Source organism: Rissa tridactyla, chromosome 9 (genome assembly GCF_028500815.1).
Source record: "Rissa tridactyla isolate bRisTri1 chromosome 9, bRisTri1.patW.cur.20221130, whole genome shotgun sequence".
NCBI lineage: Eukaryota > Metazoa > Chordata > Aves > Charadriiformes > Laridae > Rissa > Rissa tridactyla.
Window position 1 is genome coordinate 17,588,801 of NC_071474.1, and position 22,630 is coordinate 17,611,430.

The 22,630-nt window shown below is 38.6% G+C and overlaps 1 protein-coding gene across 5 annotated transcripts in view; it reads left to right on the forward strand.

Moving 5' to 3' along the window:
- Window positions 1–16,678, forward strand: part of TJP1 (tight junction protein 1) — a 76,492-nt gene extending 59,814 nt beyond the window's left edge. For 2 of the 5 annotated variants that reach the window (XM_054214275.1, XM_054214277.1), the window contains 8 exons: window positions 51–950; window positions 1,287–1,381; window positions 1,900–2,124; window positions 7,328–7,503; window positions 8,223–8,658; window positions 10,204–10,421; window positions 11,696–11,779; window positions 15,086–16,678. In XM_054214275.1, the coding sequence (XP_054070250.1) occupies window positions 51–950; window positions 1,287–1,381; window positions 1,900–2,124; window positions 7,328–7,503; window positions 8,223–8,658; window positions 10,204–10,421; window positions 11,696–11,779; window positions 15,086–15,180 (2,229 nt within the window). In that variant the 3' untranslated portion in view covers window positions 15,181–16,678. Of the gene's footprint in view, window positions 1–50; window positions 951–1,286; window positions 1,382–1,899; window positions 2,125–7,327; window positions 7,504–8,222; window positions 8,659–10,203; window positions 10,422–11,695; window positions 11,840–15,085 lie in introns of all 5 variants that reach the window. The other 3 variants (XM_054214273.1, XM_054214276.1, XM_054214274.1) reach the window with 2 other exon arrangements.
- Window positions 16,679–22,630: the final 5,952 nt, after the last annotated feature.

Consider the following 22,630-nt stretch of genomic DNA (forward strand, 5'->3'; position numbering starts at 1 on the left):
CTGCAGTTACTCTTTATTTTAACTGCAAAGTATACCTCTCTCTTTAACAGGTATACCGAAAGGATCCATATATTAATGAAGAAGTGTCCAGGCAAAGCTACGTGTTAAAACAGCCAGCAATTAATCACCCAGTACAGAGACAGGAAAGAGACCCAAATCTGATATATGAATCCCAGGCTCAGTATGCAGAAAAACAACCAAGTAGGGACTATGAACAGTCAACATACAGGTATGATTCTACAAACTATGTAGATCAGTTTTCTCGTGGTTATGACCCTCGTCTACATTATGATGAGCGCGTGCCTCCCTATGAGGAGCACTGGGCATATTATGATGAAAAACAGCCCTATAACCAAACAAGAACAGCTTATGAAAACCAGCCTCCCAGGGATCTTGATTCCAGACAAAATATAGAAGAGAGCACAGAACGCAGCTATTACCCAGCACAACCTCGTTTTGAGGAACCCCCTCCAATGAGCTATGATGGCAGACCTCGCTATGAGCATGCACCCAAAAACTTCAGCTTACCACAAGTGCGATACGAAGATCAGCATACTGTTGGATATGACACGCATGGTAGATACAAACAAGAAGCTCAGCCATACCAGTCAGCCATATCTCGATCTCCTGAACCGAAGCAGTACTTTGATCCGCATATAAGGGGCTACGAACAAGGTCCTCCTCAAGCTTATAGTGCTAAAACTGGACAATATGAGCCTTCTCATGGCACTTCAGGTGTTTCTCTTCCTCCTCCCCCTTCATCACAAACCAAACCGGAAGTTTTGCCTTCTAACAGTAAACCACTGCCTACGCCGCCATCTCTAGCAGAGGAAGAAGAAGATCCAGCCATGAAACCACAGTCTGTGCGGAGTAGGGTTAAGATATTTGAAAGGAGAAGATCACCATCTTTGGAAAAAATGAAGGACCCAAGTGATACATCAGCGGTCAAGGTAAGTCATTGAAGTTTTTTAATTCCCGCTTTTAGCTAATGAGACTACATTGCAAGAAGTAAAATATTGTCTTGGAAAGAAAGCTTTGCTGCTTGTGGAGTAGCCTCTTGGCAACCTAACTGCAGTATGCTTTAAAAGCAGAAACTGAAAACTTTTGTGAAAACACTGGGGGGGATCTTGCCATGCTGAAAACTACTCCAGTTCATCTTTCACTAGTATTTCATTCTGGTTTTCCTTTTGCGGGAGGGGGAGCAATCTTGATTTTCTTACTTATAAAATGCTGTATCTTTCTAAATGTTAGAATCTAAGAGAATATGCTGTGCTTTTTCTTTACAGCCTCCAGAACTAGCACCTAAGCCTACGCTCACAACTGTGAGTGGTCCAAAACCAACTTCTCAAAGCCAGTATGAACACGACAAAACAACTTACAGGTAGATGCACAACTGATTAATTAAATCTAGTTTTCAATATGAGATCAGAATATTCAGAAAACACATCTTCATGGCTCAAATTAGAAACTGAGGAGTGGAGAGTTGGAATGTGTCAATGTGATTTCTATGTCAATAGTAAGGCAAGGCAAAAAGTCAGTTCTCATGAACATGGTTGCTGGGAAATGGGGGAAGGACACAATATTGTTGTTTCAGCATTTCGGGGGAAGAAGCTTAGCCAATATCTCCATCTTACTTTTTTCTATGTTTCATTGAGATAATTAGAAAGAAAAACAAAAGGGAAAAGGTAAGGTAAAAGGGAAATAAGGATTTTCTTTCTTTACACTATGTCATGCCTATCTAACTTCCATGCAATATAGGTTAAAAAGGCAAGGTGTGCAATTGTAAGAATTACATTTTGCTTGCTTTCTTACTAGCTAGGTTATAAAACAGAATTTTAATTCAGGTGCTTATGCTTGTTCAACTGTGCAAGGCAAATGTATATTATTATTCTTGGTTAGGGCCCCAGAACCACAGAGACCTCAAGTGAAGCCACCTGACGATATTGTGCGTTCAAACCATTATGATCCTGAAGAAGATGAAGAATATTACCGAAAGCAGCTCTCGTACTTTGATCGCAGGAGTTTTGAAAATAAGCCATCTGCGCAGGTTCCTGCCAGCCATCATTCTGAGCCCACTAAGCCAATACATTCGCAGAATCAGATGAATTTCACTAATTATTCTAAGTAAGTTTGTGAGACTTCTTTTTTTAATTTGAAAAAGGAGGGGGAGGCATATAGGACTAACACAGAAATTCTGCCTCCGTCAATGAAATTCCAGGGGTTCAGGATATCTAATTGAAATTATTTTGTATTCACAAAGTCAGTTTCTCTGTTTAGATGTAGCTTTAGTTTGAAAATACATAACTGCATAATGTTTTATTTTAGTAAATAATTTTTGTAGGTTTTGGGATGTTCAACATGTTGCTTCTTTTGCTTACTGCTTACTAACAGAATATACCAAAGTATTTCCTTAGTCTAACTAATACTGAGTGCTTAAACATCTTTCCAAGCAAAGCTGTTGGTTTATTCCACTTCTGCATGCATTTATTCTGCAGACAGGCTTGTACACGTTACCCGTGTTTGACATTAGGAAACTGAGCCTTTAGGGAGTATTGCTGAGGCCAGAATTTAATCTGTTGATGGAAACATCTGTTTCCTGTATTGTTCTGCTTCCTTGCTTTGGAACATTTTGATACAGAAATTGTGTGAAAGCTCATACACAGATTTAGCTCAGGTAAAGAAGTGCCTATCTTGGAGGATACTTATGCAAACTTTGTCAGTACTTTCCACAGTTCCCTAGACTTCCAAAATTTGTTTTGATTCAAACCATAGCAATGTTACTGTGAAAAGCTATCTTGGCTAGCTGCAACGTAGGCTGAAAAATAGGCATTTTTGAAGGCTTTGGTTGCGTTCCTGCTTGAAATCTGGATTATGCAGGTCAAGCCGAAAATCTGGCAACCTTAATGTAAATGAGATCTTTAGAGTGAAATAACAAACTCGCTTGCTGAAGTTCTATAGCGTTAAGTGTATGTGCAAGCTGTCTTCCATGTCCTTGATACACTGTTCCAGTGCTTCTCTTAAAGGATTTGAGCTAGGACTGGGGAGTCCTGTTCTTATTTGTTTAATATTGTCTATCATCTCTGATGTCTTCCTCTGTGAACTGAGAATATTGGAATCTTTCGAAAAGCTTCATAGGTTTGAAAGGATTCACCTCTTTTTTCTTTTTTTTTTTTCTTTTTTTCTCCCCCAATCAAGTAGTCTACGTGTAGTAACTACTTCATATTTTACTTTCTTATATGCTAAGGAAGGAATGCATAAAGTAGTTTGTAACCGAGTTCTGATTCTCAGTCAAGGATGTTCTTTATCCTTCCTTTTGACTTGCCCTGTGTCTTCTGATGGAAAGATGGGATCGTACCTGTCCTGTTCTCTGGGCATTATAGGAAGAGACCTAAAAAAAAAAAAAAAAGTCTTGCCTCGCCTCAGTGTATTGCAGTAGCTTTCAGCATTATGTTCCCACATACAAAAAACGATGTTACCCATAGATCTCCATTTTGATCTGTAGACATGGATGGTGGTGCCATCATAAATGCAAGTAATGCTTTGGGAGAAATATTGTAAGCTTTCAACAAGTAATTGTGAAGATGGTAAAATTCTTCAGCTGGAGAGTGTTGAAAGCTATTGTTGTACATTTGTTATCCTCTCCCGTGTTGTCACGTACAGTGAAAAACACGAGACACACACGTAACTATTGAATTTCTGCTGCGGAAGAGCTAATAGTTGAGAGAGATTGTTCCATACTTCTACCTACCCTGCTGTCTGCCATTGAGCAGTCTTTGGCTGCTCAGTTCTGGTTTGGTTTTGAGTTCGTGTGTAACTTGAGGGCTTGTACATCTTGCTGCCACAGAGGAGTAAGATAATAGTACTGTTTTTAAGGCTGGTAGTTTTGTATGTCAGGGGACAAAAATGCGTTGTGTTTTTTCTTTATGAAAGAATGTAACCCTTAACAGGAAGGGACAGGCATGGGAAAGAAAATTTACCCAGGGTAGTCCAGTGCAAATAGGCAAAGACTAAAATATTAATGGAAGTAAGTGGAAAGAGATAAACAAGAACACTGCTCGGTTAGACAGTATTGCTTCCAGAAGCATACTGCAGTGTCCTTGCCTGCAAACACAAACCAGTTGCAGTCTTGAGAAAGCATTCATATTTAGGATTTTCCTTTAGCGAGCTTCCAGTTCGTACCCTGTTACTTGCTAGTTATTAATCTTTTTTTTTCCAGTGAATTTATATGGTAATTACTATTCTGTGAATAAACTTTTCTAAAAATAAGCAGGACTAAATTTGGATGATACAGGAACTGTTGATTATGTAATCTCTTGCCTCTGCATAATCCATGTAATGTATTCTGGCTACAGAGGACAGATTTTATTTATTCACGGGCAATAGCTACAACTTTTTCAGTTTTAAATATTAATGTACATTAAATTATGTAAAGTTCTCTGCCACTGAGGAAGTATTGTAGAAGTATGTATCTTTCCCATTATGTGTGTACAAATTCGTTTAATCTTTTAATTTGTTGGGGGTTTATTTGCATCATTTAGGAAATTAATGCCATTACTAAAGCCGCTTTGTGTGCATAATGCCATATTTGCATGTTACAGTTGTCAGTAACTGTAGAATAAGGGATAGTTTATCTTGATGTGAGAATAGTAGAACTTGTGAATGGATGTGTTTCAGGGGATCTGGCTGGAGCAAGTCGTGAGGCTACTGCCCTTGTGGCTGGGTGATGGATCTGTTCCTGCTTGCTTCAGTGTGGTTACCTGCATTAACTTGACGTGCTGCAGAAGGATGTAGCTTACCTAAACTTGATATTGAATAGGGTTCGGAGTATCCACATGATTAGTTACGGCCTGGTCTGAGGAGGCAGTAAGGAATAGTGTCCTGTCTTAACTTCTTAAACTGCTCCAGCTGGGCTCTTACTGGGGAGCAGCACTGCAGTTTGATAAGTTTGCTGTTGTGCACCGAGGCTTATAACCTATTGTCCACTGCTTTGTTCTAGTGGTTCATTTGTGCTTCATTTCAAATTTAAAGTAGTGCTTATTGTAACAAAAATGAAGTGGGAAACAGCTTAGAAAACAGCACATCAATAATTTGAGGAGCTTCATGTATACACTAACAAGTTGTAAGCATGCATTTTGTTGTGGACCACTTTCATTGCATAGAGGTTCTGAACAATGTGGTTGGGATTGTGGCTGACAGAAGAATGGGCTTCGTGTTACACAAAACTTTGTTCTGGTTGTCTTTGTATTGTCACAGCTTTCTCTTCTGCTCTCTCCATCAAAATGTACCACCCTTCCCCATTTTTTTTTTTTTTTTTAGTTCTTTAAAAAGCTGGCAAGCAGTTCTTATCAGGTGTGGAGCGTGGTGGGTTTTTGTGTGGAGCGTGGTGGGTTTTTGCAGTGCTGCCCTCCCCTGGCTCCTGGCCCCTTGGGGAAGCAGGGGTTTCGGGTGGGCAGCTCTCAGAGAAAGCACCTACTGCCCACCTGGAGTAAAGGCAACAGTGGGTGAGCGTGCAGTAATGACTGCTGGTTTTGCATGAATTGCTTTATGTAAAATCAGTGGGAATGGAAGTTAATACAGCAGATCTAAAATGATTTTTTTTTTTTTTTTTTTTTTTTTTGCAACACTGATATTAAAGATACTTTCATCCAGGTGCTGTTTAGCTGACTGAGGATCACATTCATGTGGTCATCAAGCAGGCTTTGGAAAGTTGATCAGCCCTTTTCTTAGTTTCATAACATACTCCTCTGAAGCAGTAAGACTGTTGGTGCCTGCAGTTGTTGTCTGGTACATTTTTATGAGTGTTCAGAAAGTGAAGGGATGCAGGAAAGCTGTCATAAAATGTATTTTCTTGCAACATATAAGCAAGATAAATGTTAAAAATCAAGGGAAAGTTATCAGTATACTTACAGTTTTCTGTCTCTCAGTGCAATTGTTCTAAGACATCCTTTTAGGAATTGTTGACCATAATCAGAAGTGTTTTATGGTGTGGGCTGTGCTATCGGATGAGCTGATAGCACTATAGAAACACTTGCTATGAATGTACCCTCAGTACGTGATCTGCAAGACAAAACCATCATCATGGTATGTTAAGACTGAAGAAATTAATGTAAATTGGACCATAAGTAAGAGACTGTTAGAATATGGGATTTATGGTTTGTTCACTTTTTTTCACTATATTGAATAACTTTGTTTATACAGGTCATACCAAATGGCTTAATGTAATCTTGTTCATACGTTCGATATCTGTTATTTTGAGATCTTGACCACCTCCTAATTCACTGACAAAATCTCACATTAAATATAGTAGTTGATTGTTGTACGTATGCATATGGTAAAGGTCTTAACAAAACATCACCATTAAAAGTAATGTCTCTTTGTTTCAACAACCTTGTCAAAAGAGAACTGCTAGGACTAACATAGAAAGTGTGAAGAAATAATATGCTCAAGATAGAATGACTGTTTTCTTTCATTCTTCTATTGCTGTTTGCTTTGCCATCACCTAGATTTCTTGGCTCTTACACTAGCTATGACTACTTGAAAAGGAACATCAAGTGGTAAGACTGTTGTTGATGTGAGGATGTTTTCAGGTGTCCTCTCACTGTTACATTTCATCACAGGCATTATGTGCACTTAAAATTTTAAACACGCAAATTCTGAAAGTGCAATATTATAGTCCAAAATTACAGTTATTTGTGAAATCGATCATTTCCTGAAATCAACATTTGGAGAAATACTTCTAGTATAACAAAAATGTTTTGAAAATAAGATTTTAAAGTTATCTACACTATGCACATAAAGCTAGTGAAGCTTAAGCTGATTACATTTCTAATGAAGATGGCATTGTTCAAATGCTAGGTGTATTTAGAAAAGTTGTACTAGAATCTATTGTCCTATTGGCTAATCATGCTTTTCAAAAACAACCTACCCACCCCCCAAAAAAAGTGGATTTATATTTTTTATTTTGAAGACCTGCTAAATTAGAGAACACTTCTTCATTGAAATTACCCCAAATGAAACCGAAAAATGAAGATCTTGTAGGCAATTATGCAAATACACCTGAAATGTCATCTGCCTTTTGTTTGCCATGGTTTGTGTTACTAATCTTCTCCTAAAGATTCAATGTTGTCTTAATCTCTTGTGCTTATCAATAAATGTTCTTATACTTGAGACAGGATATTAAAGAAAATTGTGTTTTAGTGTTTGGAGGAAGAGATGGAAATCAGATGATCGTAGAAGAAAAAAAAAAAAAGGCAGTGAATGCAGGAGCTCAGAGCCCTGAGGAAACGGAACAGTCAAATGTGGGTTTTTTTTCCTTTTATTTCAACAGGGGAAAACCAGCCGATACGGAATCAATGGATAGGCCTGTTGGTGAAAAACGCTATGAGCCAATCCCTGCCGTTACCACTCCTCCTCCCGCTCCTTCGGTCCAGTACACGCAACCTCAGTCAATAAACAGTCCAGCCCTGTCTCTCCCCGCACACCACAAGCCTGCACTTTCCGAAGGTGAGCAGCTGGGAAGCTAACACAAATTGCACCCCTCGGGTGCTTCTGTGGTTGCTTCAGCCTGTCTGCACTGGTAACTATGGTGTTCTCCAACTGAAACTTGGAATAATTAGTAATGAAAATAGCTTTTTACTATAGTGAGATTGAGTTTTGTGAAATGATTTGGTGATCCTGTCTGGAACCACAGCTTCCAGATGTTAATAGCCACTGTAGCTGTCTCTTGCATATTTAGTGGTCTTAGCAAAGATTAAGTACAATTTCTAGTACTTAAAAAATGTACCTCTCTGTGCTTTGGACCAGAATTCTTTAGGCGTGAGTAATAGTTGTAGCCTTCTGAAAACAGAAGAAAAAGCTGGTTTCACTTTCACAAGGAGAGGATTGCTCAGTCCAGCTGAATTTTCCAGTTTGTGCAAGTGCATGGTAGTATTCAATACTGTTTCTTTTTTTTTCTTTTTTGTCATGGTATAAATCAGCCTAACTTTTTATTGAAGGGTCACACCATTGTATGTAACGTATCTGTTTAAGGAAACATTAGATAACTTGCCTGAACATCCAAAATTTAATAGAAGGATAGATGATCTAAGAGAGATAAGCTGAACCTATATATATTTTATATAGTAGATTAAGAATTCACTACGATGTATTCTTATGCCATAGTGAATGTGGCTAGAATTTCTGATGGTTACTGACGAGTTCTGGTATTTTTGTTTGCGTTGCAGTTAACTCTGTGTCTGACCCTCCTCCACCTCAGAATAAGCCAGCAATTTTCCGATCCTCTAGAGAGGACACTGTGCAGTCCACTTTTTATCCTCAGAAAAGCTTTCCCGACAAAGGCCCCGTCAATGGAACTGAACAGATTCAGAAAACAGTCACTCCTTCTTACAACCGCTTTACAACAAAACCTTACACTAGTGCTGCACGGCCCTTTGAGCGCAAGTTTGAAAGTCCTAAATTCAACCACAATCTCTTGCCAAATGAAGCTCAACATAAACCAGAGTTGCCATCAAAATCTCCAAATTCTCCTCAACCAATTTTGAAAGCACACAGCTCATCGCAGCCTCCTGAGTTTGATAATGGAATGGATACCTTTGCTGTCGACAAGCCTAAATATCAACCAAATAATGTTAATGCTGTGCCTAAAGCCATTCCTGTAAGGTAAGCTGTTGCTGCGTATTTTTTTTTTCCATTAGTACGCCTTATAGGAGTTTGTCTCTGAAACCTGTGAAAAATACAGCTCTTCCCACCCCATACTTCCAATTTCTGTTGATGTTACAGTTGAAAGGTTGATACTATGATTCTAAAATTCTGCCAAAGGGCCTTGAAGAGCATTTGGATAGATATTTAAAGTGTGTCCTATGTTCCTGTATCCTTGCATACTGCTATTAGAAAGTGGCCTAGCTTTTATTTCCCATTTCTCATACTATAATTATAAATCTGGTAGGTAGTAATCATTTGTCATATCAATTTGTTTCTAGAAGATGGAATTAATTTCTAAGGGTAGCTGTTGCATGAAATTGTATTCATTCTGTGTGCTTAGAGAGACACCTCATGGTACATGTGCGTAAGGGATATTTTAAAAATACTTGTAGAAAGCGTAAGTCACTTGAGCAGTTTCATATTGGTTCTCCTTACTCTGAGACAAAACAACAACTGCTTAAAAGCAGCTTGTGCTTGCCTAAGATGCTTTAACTATAAGAATTATGTCAAGAGCAAGAGATAGTATTACAATCTTAAGCTATTTGCTGACTTGTTAAATTCTTTTCACAAATATTTGTGGAAGAGTGGTTTATTGTCCTTTGATTTGAAAATAATAATGCATGAACCAGACTTGAAATCTTGCTTGATGTTTCAGTAACTCAGAAACATAATACAAGAATGAATCCCATTTATTAAGCACCTGAGAAATATTTTGATGCTGTGTAGTTTTGTAGAGTGCTAGAAATTTTGATATTACTGGTTCTTTGAGTGAAATTCTTTAGAAATTGATCTCAAATCTACTCCAGCTAGCCATTTGATTACGATACATATTTTTCTTTAGTTATATCCTGGTAACCTGGAAAAAAAACATGTGGTGTGGGTTTTTTGTTGCTTGTTTGTTTGGGGTTTTTTTGTTTGGGTTTAGTGGGGTTTTGTTTTGTGTTTTGGGGGTTTTTTTGGTGTTTTGGGTTTTTTTTTTTTTTTTTTACAGGCTTTGTTTTCAATGTATATCTGAGTAGAAGGGTTCAGCGTGGCTTGAAAAACAGTTATTACTCCTTCTGGTACTAAAGCCTTGATGGAGTTTTGGGAAGACAAAAGAAACTTTCAGATGTTACTACATTTAGTTTTACTAAGGCAAAGTGTGTAGGTGGCGCAGACTACTTCTGTATAATCCCAGAAGCAGGCATTTGAAAACACAGGATTCAAGTGGTCCAAATTCTTGCTTTAACTCCTTTGTGAACACTTCCACAGTTTGTGGGCTTTGGCGGGAGGGGTTGTGAAAATGTTCACTACTTATGGCAGATCTTCAACTACTTTCATCTTGGTTGTCCTGCACAATCGAGGGTGGGACATGTTTGATGTTTTCCTAAAATCAGTGCTAGCCTACTGTAGGCTGTGCTCTGCTAAAGAGTTAAGAGGAGTGTATACCGCTGACTTTCAGGAAGAAAATATTGATAAAATTGCTAGACGTTTTCTTTACATTCTTTACAACTTTACATTCAGCCCTTCAGCACTCGAGGATGAGGAGGAAGAAGATGGACACACTGTTGTAGCCACAGCAAGAGGTGTATTTAACAGCAATGGTGGTGTATTGAGCTCCATAGAGACTGGAGTTAGTATTATTATACCACAAGGAGCCATTCCAGAGGGAATAGAGCAAGAAATATATTTCAAAGTCTGCAGAGACAACAGTATACTTCCACCTTTGGACAAAGAGAAAGGTAAGAGCTGGCACTGTCCGCTGGTCTGTTATTTAACTCTTTTCTAACAACAGCAAAATAGAATATGAAAATACCGTAATATACTTGAATATATAACATATATTGAAGTATGAAGATAACAGTCTAGATCTCACAAGAAGTGTAAGGGAAGCAATGTTCTGCTTAATACTGAAAGTTGCAAGCAAGATGAAGCGATTTAAAACTTATGTAGTGCACTAAAGGAAGGTTCTAAATTCTTTTTTTAAGAATCTTTGAAACTGTAGCTTCCCTCACAAAGTGCAGGGATTTATTCTAGGCGTTCTTACTAGAAATACTTCTTCCTGTCAAACGTGTTAGGCCCAAAAGAATTATCAAGCACATGATTTAAACTAATTTGGCTTAAATTAAATATTTGGAATTTACTTCAAAACTTGAAAATACTCAGGATTTTTTTTTTCAATTTGTCTTAAGAAAACAGCTTCATGGTTTAAAAAATATTCTAACTTTTATATAAATAAAAGTATATTCCTGACTGACTTATATTAATAAGGGTTGAGTAGCGTATCTTAGTTGAACAATTTTTTCATAGTAAGTCTCTTTCATACATACATATATGTCTAGCATACATACATTTTCTGACCTGCCAGGTTCCTAATTTCCTCGAGTTAAGAAACTAAAAGGGTTAATTTAGTAAATTTGCAGTTTAAGCTTTGCTTGCAATCTGCAGTTACTTTGAATCTTTATAAACCAAACATAGGATGTTCCCCAACTGAATAATCTTATGTTAACACTTGGAGTTTTAAACTAAAAATAGACCTATGTGTTTGTACGCTCTCTCTTCTGACTGTTAGGATAAGGCTTGTAGGCTCCTGAGCTGCTGCAGGCTTTATTTAGCCCAGTGTGCCATAAAGCCCTGCAGGCAGACAGAACGCCGCACCTGCAGCGGCAAGAGAAGCATGAACAAGGCTGCTCACGGGCTGGGGGATTTGTTTGTTTTGGTGCACCTGCTTAGAAATTTGGGGGGGACGGGGGGTGGGAACAATCCCAACATGATTTAATCATCAGAATTGTTTATACTTTTTCATTTCGAGATTGTGGTTCCATTGCAAAGTCAGCTGAATGACTGAAAGAGGCTGAGAAACAGTCTTGCTAAGTGCTATTCTTTACTGACAGGTCAAGATGTTCCCATTTTTCTCTAAAGTGAAGTTGCTGAGTAGCTCTGCAGTGTAATTATGCAATACTTCTGAGCCTTTCAGGAAGAATCACTAACAGGTTTTTCTTTCTCTTAACTGTAGGTGAAACACTTCTTAGCCCCTTGGTAATGTGTGGGCCTCATGGACTAAAATTCCTGAAGCCAGTGGAGCTGCGCCTGCCACATTGTGCGTCTATGACCCCTGATGGTTGGTCTTTTGCTCTAAAATCCTCCGACTCCTCGTCGGGTATGCTGTCCTCCCTCTGTCCTTTTGGGGCTTTTGGGTGCTATCGTATAATTTAAGTTAATTTGGCTAAAGGTGATGCTGTGTAATATAAAGAACTCAATCATTGTATTTGTGTCAAACTCTCCCATTTCACTTTCATTACAAATGTCTTTCTTACATTTATTCATGGTGCAAATTCATAGCTAAAACCATGATAGCAGAAAGAGTAATATCTCTAGTCTATTAAATATTATCGTATTTTTCTATTCTGTCTTCTTTCTTGAGGACTGCTGCAGCTGAATACACTTGAAATGATAGTCGCACTAAAACCGAGAGGAAATGATTATGTACCTCTGATTGGCCTTTGTAACATAACTGGTGTTTGTCTGTTGCTTAATTAACCATATAGGACTCTGGCAAATCTTAACAATCTGCATGCTCATAAATCATGATTTAACGCTTGTTAACTGTTTCCATGTGTGCAAGTTGATGCTAACAATTGGGTCACTTAAGAAAACTATAGTGTTCAGTAAAAGCATTTACAATTCATTCTAATGTAGCTGGATTTTCCACAAGACTTTTCTTGCTCGCTTCTGCCTATTTCTCCTCTACCGCCTTTTACCCAGAAGTTTCTGGTTGATAGTAAAAGTTGCAACTAGGTTGCAATTTCATTGACCTGCTCATTTTTACCTCACTGTGGCTTTCTGGGACGAGGGGCAGAATGTATTGGCTGAAATTCAGTGAGGAGCCTAATTGAGAATTCTGGGCAAGTTTCAAGGAATTTCATGAAACAGCTGTGAGGTTACAGAGATCTAAAAAAGGAATGTTTGCACATCTGGGAAAAAGTCTTAAGGCTTTATTCAGCTACCTTCAAAACTTATGGTGGAAGGTTCAAACCATTAATGTGTACGTATGATCTAAATAGTGACTGCACGATGTACTTCTGTATCCAGCATTTAAGCCACTGTGTATGCATATCTTCCGTCACTAATGTATCTATCACTGTCAACACCAAAGCACTGATGCTTTGAAAGATTAAAGCATCAATCCCCTTGATGGGGACTCAATAACCTAGAGGTATTAATGGCAATAATTTTTAGTTGTTTTTTAATAAGCTATTATATGCATGTGTTGCATGCATCTATTTAACAATGTGTGATTACATGGCAGTGTTAAAACACGGACTCATAAATGATAGGGTCCCAAAAGATATGACAACTATGTACGAAAATGCCACAACACCTCCTTTGTAACTAATAGCACCTGTTCATGAACTTACTTGAAGGGAAGGGAGAGGACTCAAACGATCTAAACAGCTACGGAGACGTTTTTCTCCCTTTCCAAAGTGGGCTGTGTGTGTGCGCGCATGTGTGGGTGAGAGCCAGAGCGTGTATATTTAACCCCTACCACTTTCTGTACTGTAAATATAACACCACATTCTGTTAATCTGAAATGGGATGTATATCATAACATTGCTCTTTTGAGACAAACTTTAAAATTAGGCAATTCTGTCTTATGATATGTAAGTAGACCATACTGTGTCTTAAATAAATAATTGTTTTCTCTCTTTCTAAATTAGTTGGTTATGGGACTCTGATTTTTGAGGTGGCTTTATAATAACAGTTGATACAATTCTGGGTTTCTTCTCTCTTCAGTCGTCTGCTCTACCTCATCTTTTCTCAATGTATCCATGTTCTGTCCTACAAGTGACATTCATTTGCACTTACTAACATCCTTTCTGCCACATTTAAGCCTCATCTATCGATATTTTACTATTAAACCCCTTCAAAAACTTGAACAATTCTGGTATTAGAACTGACTGGGGAAAAAAGTTGCCTTTTATGGCCACACCTACTAGAATGTATTAGTAAAAAATGCTGAAGGATTGCTTTTTTTTTTTTTCAAAGCAGCTGTATGTAAGTATGGTAAAAACATCCTTAACAGCTAGAGGTTGCACTGGCTACAGTCTAACACTTACTATGTATTTAGGAGGAAAAGTTGGAAAAAGTCTGCCACTGTCTCATGTGCAAAACTAGGACCTGGTTGTCCTTCAGTCTTGTCTTACCTTTCTCCTAAAAAGATTTGATCATGTGAGTTTTGAACAGAATTCCCTGCATCTATAAAATGAAAAATCCTCCAGCATTATGGGCTTCAGGACTGAAATAAGTAGTCTCAGCTGGTTGCAGTAAACTTGTTTGCATTCTCTAACCATGCCCAGGCCACTTCTATTCTTTGTCCCTACGTCAGATGTTGCCATCACTCAGTGCATTGTGTACTTCATTTTGTTTTCATGGGGTCAAGGGAATTGTGTGGAATTCACATCAGTCTCGTGTAGTACGGAGGTCTCAGGTGTCTGCAGTCTGTGCGAGTGGGTTCCCTAATGTGCTGCACGTTTCTCCAGGCAGATCTGCTTTGGCCAAGCTGTTTGATATCATCTATCTGTAAGGCTTAAGAGAACTTCAGTGCATTTTTCACTGTTGTACAGTGGGATGATGACACTTTATGTATAGTGGCAGCGTTTAGCAGTGGGTTTAGGTGGGTAAATGAGGAATACTTTCTCCTGTTGAAAAAGAGAATTACCTGTGCAGGTGGAATGTAACCTTTGTCTGGTGAGATGGCAGCTGATGACTTCCCCTTGTAACAGAGTGTTACACAGGACCTTTGACCATGAGTAGATAAGGTCTGTTGTAAAGTATGTGCCAGTTAACTAGAATTCCTTTCAGAACGTCAGTGTTTCAGGCTTTTAAACGAGTATACTGGATGTAGCTGCAAAATGACTACAATCCTGTCCGCAGTAATTTTCATAATAGAAAATAAAACCACCAGTGTGTCGTAGTGCTTAGTTACAACATAACTTCTGATTTGACTCATCTGTGTTCAGAATTGTTCCAAGAAACTTCAAAGACATCCTACCCAGATTAGCTTTCAAAACACTTTTTCTGGCAATTTAGGAAATAGCCAGTGAATAGCTATTCACTGTTAACGCTTCTCAAATGGGAAGCGCTATGTTGGTGCCGTAGAGTAGAATAACTTATATTTAGCAATTCATGAGTGGCACAGCATCTGTTTGGAATAACTGATCTATCCTACATTATATGAAAATAAAGGGTTATTTTTTTATTAATAACATGCAAACTGCAGGTTTTTAAAAAACAAACAGGTGTTAATTCAGAACTTAAAAGTTCCTGTCCAAAAGCTTGGTTGTTTCAAGATGTACACTGTTTGACAGCGGATACTAAACACCAGCATTGTGTTTTCCTCCCACAGGTGACCCCAAAACCTGGCAGAACAAGTCTCTTCCTGGGGATCCAAACTATCTTGTTGGAGCAAACTGTGTCTCAGTCCTAATTGACCACTTCTAAACAATAAGTTAGCTGACTGAGTAAATAATGTGAAACTGAGATGGACCTTACATATAAACTGAACCACTCTATCAAGTATTAACTGTTCTATAAGTGATAATGGATCTTAGCGTTTAAGCATCTTGCTTTAACTAACAGTGGTTTAGCAAGTACACTCTTTGAACCATGGTCACAATACATGCACAAGCAGGGAGTGTACGTGGGAACAAGGTAGGGTTTGCAGGTTCTGTATGCTTTGGTTTGTTGGTTGTTCTTTTGTGGGGTTTTGGGTTTTTTTCCTTTTTTTTTTTTTTTTTTTTAAAGGACACTACCAGTATTTCTTTGTTTAAAATCTGAGAGTACCAACGGAATTACATTCAGAGGAACTGAATTCGGTTCATACTCCACTGGCGAAAACACAGAATTTGGCCTGCATTTTTACGACCGTGTGTGTTTGTAACTCACAAGACTCCAGTTCGGTCTCTGGTTTTTCAATGACTTTTGGGGTACCTGTTCAATGAAATGGCAATTGACTTGGGCTAGCACAGTTTTAGATGCTTTCCTCTGCCAAGAGGCTAATGCAAACACATCAACTTACTGTATGTGAAACACTGTCATGAGAGCAGGGGGGAGGGGGAAAAGCATGTGGGATGACTATGGTTCAGTTGCCTCTGTGGATTTGTAAATTAACCACATTATTACAGACCTATTAACCAGCAGGGATGCCTTACCCTCATGTTTTTAATAGTCTTAGCTCTCATAGTTCTCTGTATTAAGTTTGTATGGCTTTTGTGCTTACCTAGATAATATATCATGAGAGACTGGGGAAAGAGGAAAAAAAAACCACAAAACAAACAAACAAAAAAAAAAAACCTTGTGAGTTTGGTTTAGAGAAGGAGTATTGTTTGTGTTCATCAGCCAGAAAAGAACCAGAAGAAAATGATGGTATGTTTTCTGCTATGCATTTGAAAATTTATAGATGTTATAGACTGCTTGTATATAATGCGTGCATACCACTTTTGTTCTTGGTTTGTAAATTAACTTTTATAAGCTTTACCTTTTTATATATATAAATATATATAAAAACAAACAAAGTTTCTTAAGGATATCTTTGTATTCTCATACCTTTTGAGCCTTGAACTTTGACATCTGCAGCAATAAAGCAGCATTTCTACAATATACGAACAAGGACATTTTTTAAAAATGCACAAAGTTGTTACCTTTTTAAGTGCTGCATTTAAAGAATATAACTCGGAATTCTCTACTTTGATTAAATTCTTGAAAAGTATCCCTACTGTAATTTGTCATAAGGATGCTGTACTACGTGCCCTGAAATGTATTTTTTTACTAATAGACAATTTATTACGGCACAATGGCACTACTACTGTTTAGATAATATACCACTGCATTCTGTTAATGAGTTATTAGCTATTCAGGTGTGGCTGATTTTTTTTCTCTGCAGTTATTAAAATTACACGTTTCTAAATATACAGAATAAAACTGTTTTTAAAATAATAAAGGAGATTGTAGTACCTTATTGTTTCTGAAATGCATTTATGTGAATATGACAAAATCAATTTTTGATTTTTTTCCTGTGTAAGTAGACAGCTGGATTCTGCCGTATGTTCATGCACGAAGCAGAGCTCTTCTGTGGAGTCAGTTGGAATTGTCCACAGCAGGGCTTTTGAAAAGATGAACTCCAGTGTGGATCCATTGGAAATACTCTTTACAAGTAGGAGTGGTAGGCTTGTCCCTTGAATGAATCACTATGTTGGTGCTAGTTTACTTATTATACCCACCCTTCCAAAGGCTTGGGTAGTGTTCTACCATGTAGATTTACACATGGTATAGTTATACAGTTTTAAAGATCTTCCTCCAGAATCCCATTACCAGGCCTTTACGGAGTACTCGGTGGCTAACTAGTAAGCTACTATTATTCTATAAGAGAAAATAAATTCTAGAAGCTATTTTTAAATAATGCTGGGAAACAGTGCATAACCCTGATGCTTCCCCTCTGTCCTGTTACTAACTGGTCAGTTTCTGAGACATGACTTGCCCTAGAAGATGCATTCACTACCATAAATAACTACTACTCCTCATGGCTTATCTCAACTGTAAGACAAAAAAAAATTTCAATGGCAAAAAGCCCTGTTCATGTCAGGATGGCATTTTTTCATTTCTCTTGGTGATAATACATTGGTGGTATTTTTTTGAATCAGCAGAAAGGAAGGTGTCAAAATGGCACACAAAGCACCTTGGAGAAAATTCCAATGCTAAAAATTCTGAGTGTTCTGTTCTAGTTCAGATCTTGGTAAGAAGTATATGAAACACCACAAAAGGAGGTGGTCAGTGGGACTGCATGAACTCTGGAGTTACGCTGCATGGACCACTTGCAGTGGTGTCGTCTGCGTCTGGGACATCCTGAGTCTGGTGTGCTGTGAGGTGTAACTGTCCTGAGTTCTTTTATTGTAGTCGTCCAGATAATATCTTTCTGCTCTGCTTTTAAAGAGTGTAGGGTCATGTCTTTCTTATCAAAATGAAAAATGACAGCTTTTGCTCTGCTGTCATTTCATAAATGACATGAGAAAGTTGATGCTGTTCAAAAATGTGGCAGTTCTCTACTGCTAAGCAGCCTGACAATGGAATTATCTTTTGCCGTCTGCCTGTAGGAATGGTTACTGAAGTGGCTAATTTACACCACGTGCAGGTTTTCCTTGTTGTTAAATCCCCATGCTTGTGGATTAAAACAAGGCCATTGAGAATAATGGTGCTAAAATAACACATTTTCTTACTTTAAAGTACCAGTGTTTTTGAAATCTTTATCCTTGCAAGTGATCACGTTTTTTACATATTTTATATAGGCCGGGCTCAGCAGGAGGTAATTTCATATGTAATATTTAAATTTACTATAGTTCTCTATTCACTATTTAATGTGAACTTCAAAAACCGCATCTCTCAATTCTTCCTATTTGTCACAGAGATGTACTTGGAGAGCTTTAGCCCTGCAAATTGTACAGAAGTTTTAATAATATAAATCTCAAGTCTTGTGCTTGTTTCTAAACAAGTGCCTTCAGTGGTGGAAGGAGATACTCAATGGATGAAGAATTACTGTTCATCTCTCTCACTTAGGTTCTTGGTAAAATTTTTTTTTTTTTGAGAAAAGTAGTAATGAGTATTCAACTACACATACACAAACAAGTTATGGTTGTAAAAGTACTTTTATGTTTCTGACAATCTGGGTTAGGTGAAACAAATCAGCGATGTTTAGGGTCTGCTTGAAGGAAGATGCTCTGCTCGAGCGTAACCTGGACCAGATGAGATGACAGAAATAAAAGCCATACAGGTTTGGAGAATAAAAGATGTTAAGCATGTCCAAAAATTGTTTCCTTAATATCTAAGTCACTTGTGAGGAAAGTCTCACCGAGTGCTAGTGGTGGCCTGTTACATCCAGGGTTCTCTGGCAACTAGCTCCATCCATTGGCAAGATCAAATGAGTGGGGAAAAATTATTTTTCATTATATCCAAATGAACTGTGCATTATGCCCCTGTGAGCAAGCATCTGAGAATAAATATGCTTAGTGTTAGTGAATGTATATGAAGCTGGCTGTTTGTGCACATGCATGTTATTTATTAGATTTTTCTATTAGTTTGAATACTGTAGACTACTCGGCCCTTTGCCAAACAGTTGTCATTCTGGTGACACTAAAATAATTATGCTATCACTGAATATGGCTTGAAACCCAGCTTTGACAAAGATTAAAGGATGTTTTGGGGGAAGCAGTGGTGCTATCCTAGTTATCTTAATGAAGCTTGAAACACTTATCGATCCTTTCAAATTGCTGTGGAGTTTTAGCATATACAGCTGTCTGTCAGTGACACTAAGTGGTAACAGTTCTTACTGTGTAAGATGCAGAGAACAGGTCCAAAACAGGACCCCTCTATGCGCAAGTGCAGTTGTCCTGGTTTGTTACTGCAGGAGTAATAAAGGACACCAAAAGCGAAGAAAGAGTAACATTTAGTTTCGCTTGCTGCTGTGCTGCTAGAATTGCTGCCACCTTGTGAACTTGGGGAAGAGAGCAGAAAGCACAATTTATGCTTGACAAGAAGAAATTTTAGACTAACTTTGTCAGTTATTAATTCAGTAATGCTCACTCTGAAATTGCTCTCGTATGCCCTGTGACAATGTATATGAAGTTTCCATTGAAGTTTATCACACAGCACTAACTGCCTCTCGCTCCTCATCTCCGGCATTGGCAGCAGGAGGTGGAAGAGTGGAGATGGATGCGAAATGCTCCACTGTTCCCTCAGCCTGGGAAGGTGGTTTGCTACCTGCCACGGGTGCTGGTTGCTGACGAGGGAATAGCTGTGGTTTGTGTTACCCAGTTGGAGCTCACCAGATGATCCATTCTGCGTATTGTACGGAAGTGATAAAAGATGTTACGTTTTTGTATGAGGAAATTAGGTGCTCCACTTGTAGTTAGGGGTGTATACTGGGTTTTATGTTTACATCTTGGGGTTTGCGGGTGTTTTGCATTGTGGCTTGCTCTCTGTGAAGAACTTTGTAAGTTAGGAGTATGTCAGAACCTCCAGTAGCTTCATCTGGTTTTGGATCATAAATGCCAGTCTTTGGTACCACTACAGAGCATTATCAAACCAGGAGTGTCATGTGTTTTCATTATCTGCAAGAGCTTGCTCTACTGGGGGTATTCTCTTGGTTTCTGACCTGATGGCCTGTATGCCTGTTCTGAATTTATTTGGGGGGGGGGGGGGGAGGGGGCAGTCGGACGGAAGGATGGGTGACAAACACGAGGGAAGGGACTTCTGCTCACCGGGGGACAACTGAAACAAAAGAACTGTGAGTAGTGGGGAGAGCCTGAGGTTTCACAGTTTCTGTAAAACATCAATGCGGCTGCAGGTGTGTACGCTGAAGGTGGTGTAAGGATGTGATGGCGGGCAGGAGCTCTTACGATACACGAAGGCTGGGGAGAGGGGAGTTGGGGACACACACAAAGCGGTGGGATCACTTCAGCTTTACCCATGTTACTTGAATAGAGTTGAAAAACTCGCATAAAACCTGAAATAAGTTCTCTTCAACAGAGTTAAATGCCATATACCTCTCTGCACGTAATGTCTCTGTTGCAGCAAATCATTCCCGCTAGAGAAACCTGCAATTCTCTACTTGTTATCCTAATGCTAACTATTGCTGTGCTGTAAGGGTCCTTTTTATTGACTTTGACAGCAATTAGCTAAACAACTGAAAAAATAGATTCTGAAGGAAAGAAACTGTAGTCTATTAGTGACTGCTGATACCATCTTTTTTTCTTGGGTGTTGACTGCATATTAAATTTTCTTTTAAAAGAATTGAACAAAAGCCCCTGTTATTTAAATATTCAGCTAATGTACCTTGTCTTTACAGTATTCTGCAGCACTTTTCCGTTTTATACAGAAGTTGCTGAGCACATTAGATACGATAGGCTGTGAAAACACTGTGTGTAAATTACAGCCTGTTAAGATGAGTGCAGGCTTAAAACATGTTGGTTGATGTATCAGTTTCTAAATTGTATTTAAAAACAAGCAATAAGCAATGTCTTCCCAGAAAAATATGAGCTACTTCAAATCTTTCTTTCAACTTTAGGGCTTAGAATTTGGGGGAAGATCTGAGTGAGAAACAGGCTGTAGAATTTAAGGAAAATGAGATCCACCATTCAGTTTGGTAGGTGCTTTTATATCTTGGCATTGGATTACCAGGCTGATACTTAATCAAACCTATAGTGTGCAGTTAAAAGTACACCTACATACTTTTAAAAGCCTTGCCAAAGACTTAAATGATTTTGAGGTAATCTTGCCAGAGTGGAAACCCAGCATTGAAAAATCTTCTTTGCAGAAAGGAGTCGAGAAGAAACTTCTTTGCTAGAAGGAGCATTTGTAATACAGAGCTTGATGGTGAACTTCCAGCATGGATGCTGTAACAGTGAAGCTGGCTGCAGTGATTTCCCTCCTAATTCTACTTACTTTTGTCCTGAATTAATGACCAAATAGTTCAAGTTCATCACAATGCAGAATAAAAAGGTAAGGTACAATAAAGGAGTTTACATATTTGATTACTGAAGTAGCATGTTAGTAAAGTAAGACATTGGGGAAGTCAGCTTAGTGACCAGGGAGTAGTTGGCGTAATTTTAAGGTTTGTATTAACTGTTTTCAGTTTGTCTTGGCTAAAACCTGTGGAAAGGCGCAAGATGTATGCAGATATGAACCTTACTGTATGGTATATGATGCTATGAAAGTAGCTACGTAAATGATAACCTGCTGCCCCGGTAAGAACAGTCAGGGCCTGTGCCAGAAGAAGAGTTGCAGCCCTTTTTCCTGGGCATCACTGGCAGTCCCGCTCATGCTGCCAGTTTTATTTCTACCGGCAACACACTGAAGACATTTATAGCGCTTCACATGTCTGCTGAAAATGCAGGGGTGAGGAGAGCAGACTTAAATATCTTTGGGTTATATTTTATGTACAGGCTTTCATTATTTTTAAATAATTGACATCTTCCTGGTCAAGGCAGTCTTGAAAAGGTAATCACAAACTATTGCAGTAATACTTATGCAGCTATATGGGTCTCCTCAGAATAAGAAAGCTTACTTATCTAATCTGGTCTTCCCAGCCCCACACCCTCATGTGGTACTCTGCTGGTAAAGAAGCCTGTGGGGTTTGTTCATTTTCAAGATAACAGAAACTTTTGTTTTCTGGTTTGGTGGTGTGTAAACATAATTCCCATTGTTTAACGCACACAGATGGCATGGAGTTGTGGCCTGTGCTAGTAACAGCTGCCTAGTTTTGAACCATGTCAGTAAGTGGGGAGAGCAGTTTTCCCTGAAGTAAGATGAAAATTACCACAAAGGGGCAGGGGGGAGAAGAGTTTCCTGAGAGCCCATAAATGCAGCTCATTCTGCTGCAGTGTTCTATATAACAACACCCCCAACCTCACCCCCCCCCGAAAACCTGCTGCCACTAGCAAAACTCCCTGATTATGTGTTTTTTGATAAATTTCTGTACAGGATTTAGACATTTCTAGTCCCCAGAGAATATGAGGGAGAGTAGCATCAGTCTGTGAGCAACGGGTTCGGACGTTGTCTCTGCAGCATCAGAACAGGCGATGAGCAAGTGCGGAGGTACAGCTTCACACTTCCTTATTACATTTTATTTAAATTAATAACAAGCACTGCTCTGACATACTCATAACTTCTGACATGTTTTCTGTTTCTCCTCTGTTTTGATTGGATAGTTAGAAGTTTGCTGATGACTTTGCTACTCTGGTCTGCAGGCAATAGCTTTTTAAAGTGTAGCAGTGGCAGTGAGTGAGTTGTGTGGCCAACATACTTTGTACTGCTTCGTCTGCCTGGATTTCAAAGTGCTTAACAATTCTGAAGCAATTACATGCCACTCTTGCTTTCTAGGCGTGATCTTCAGGGGTTTTTT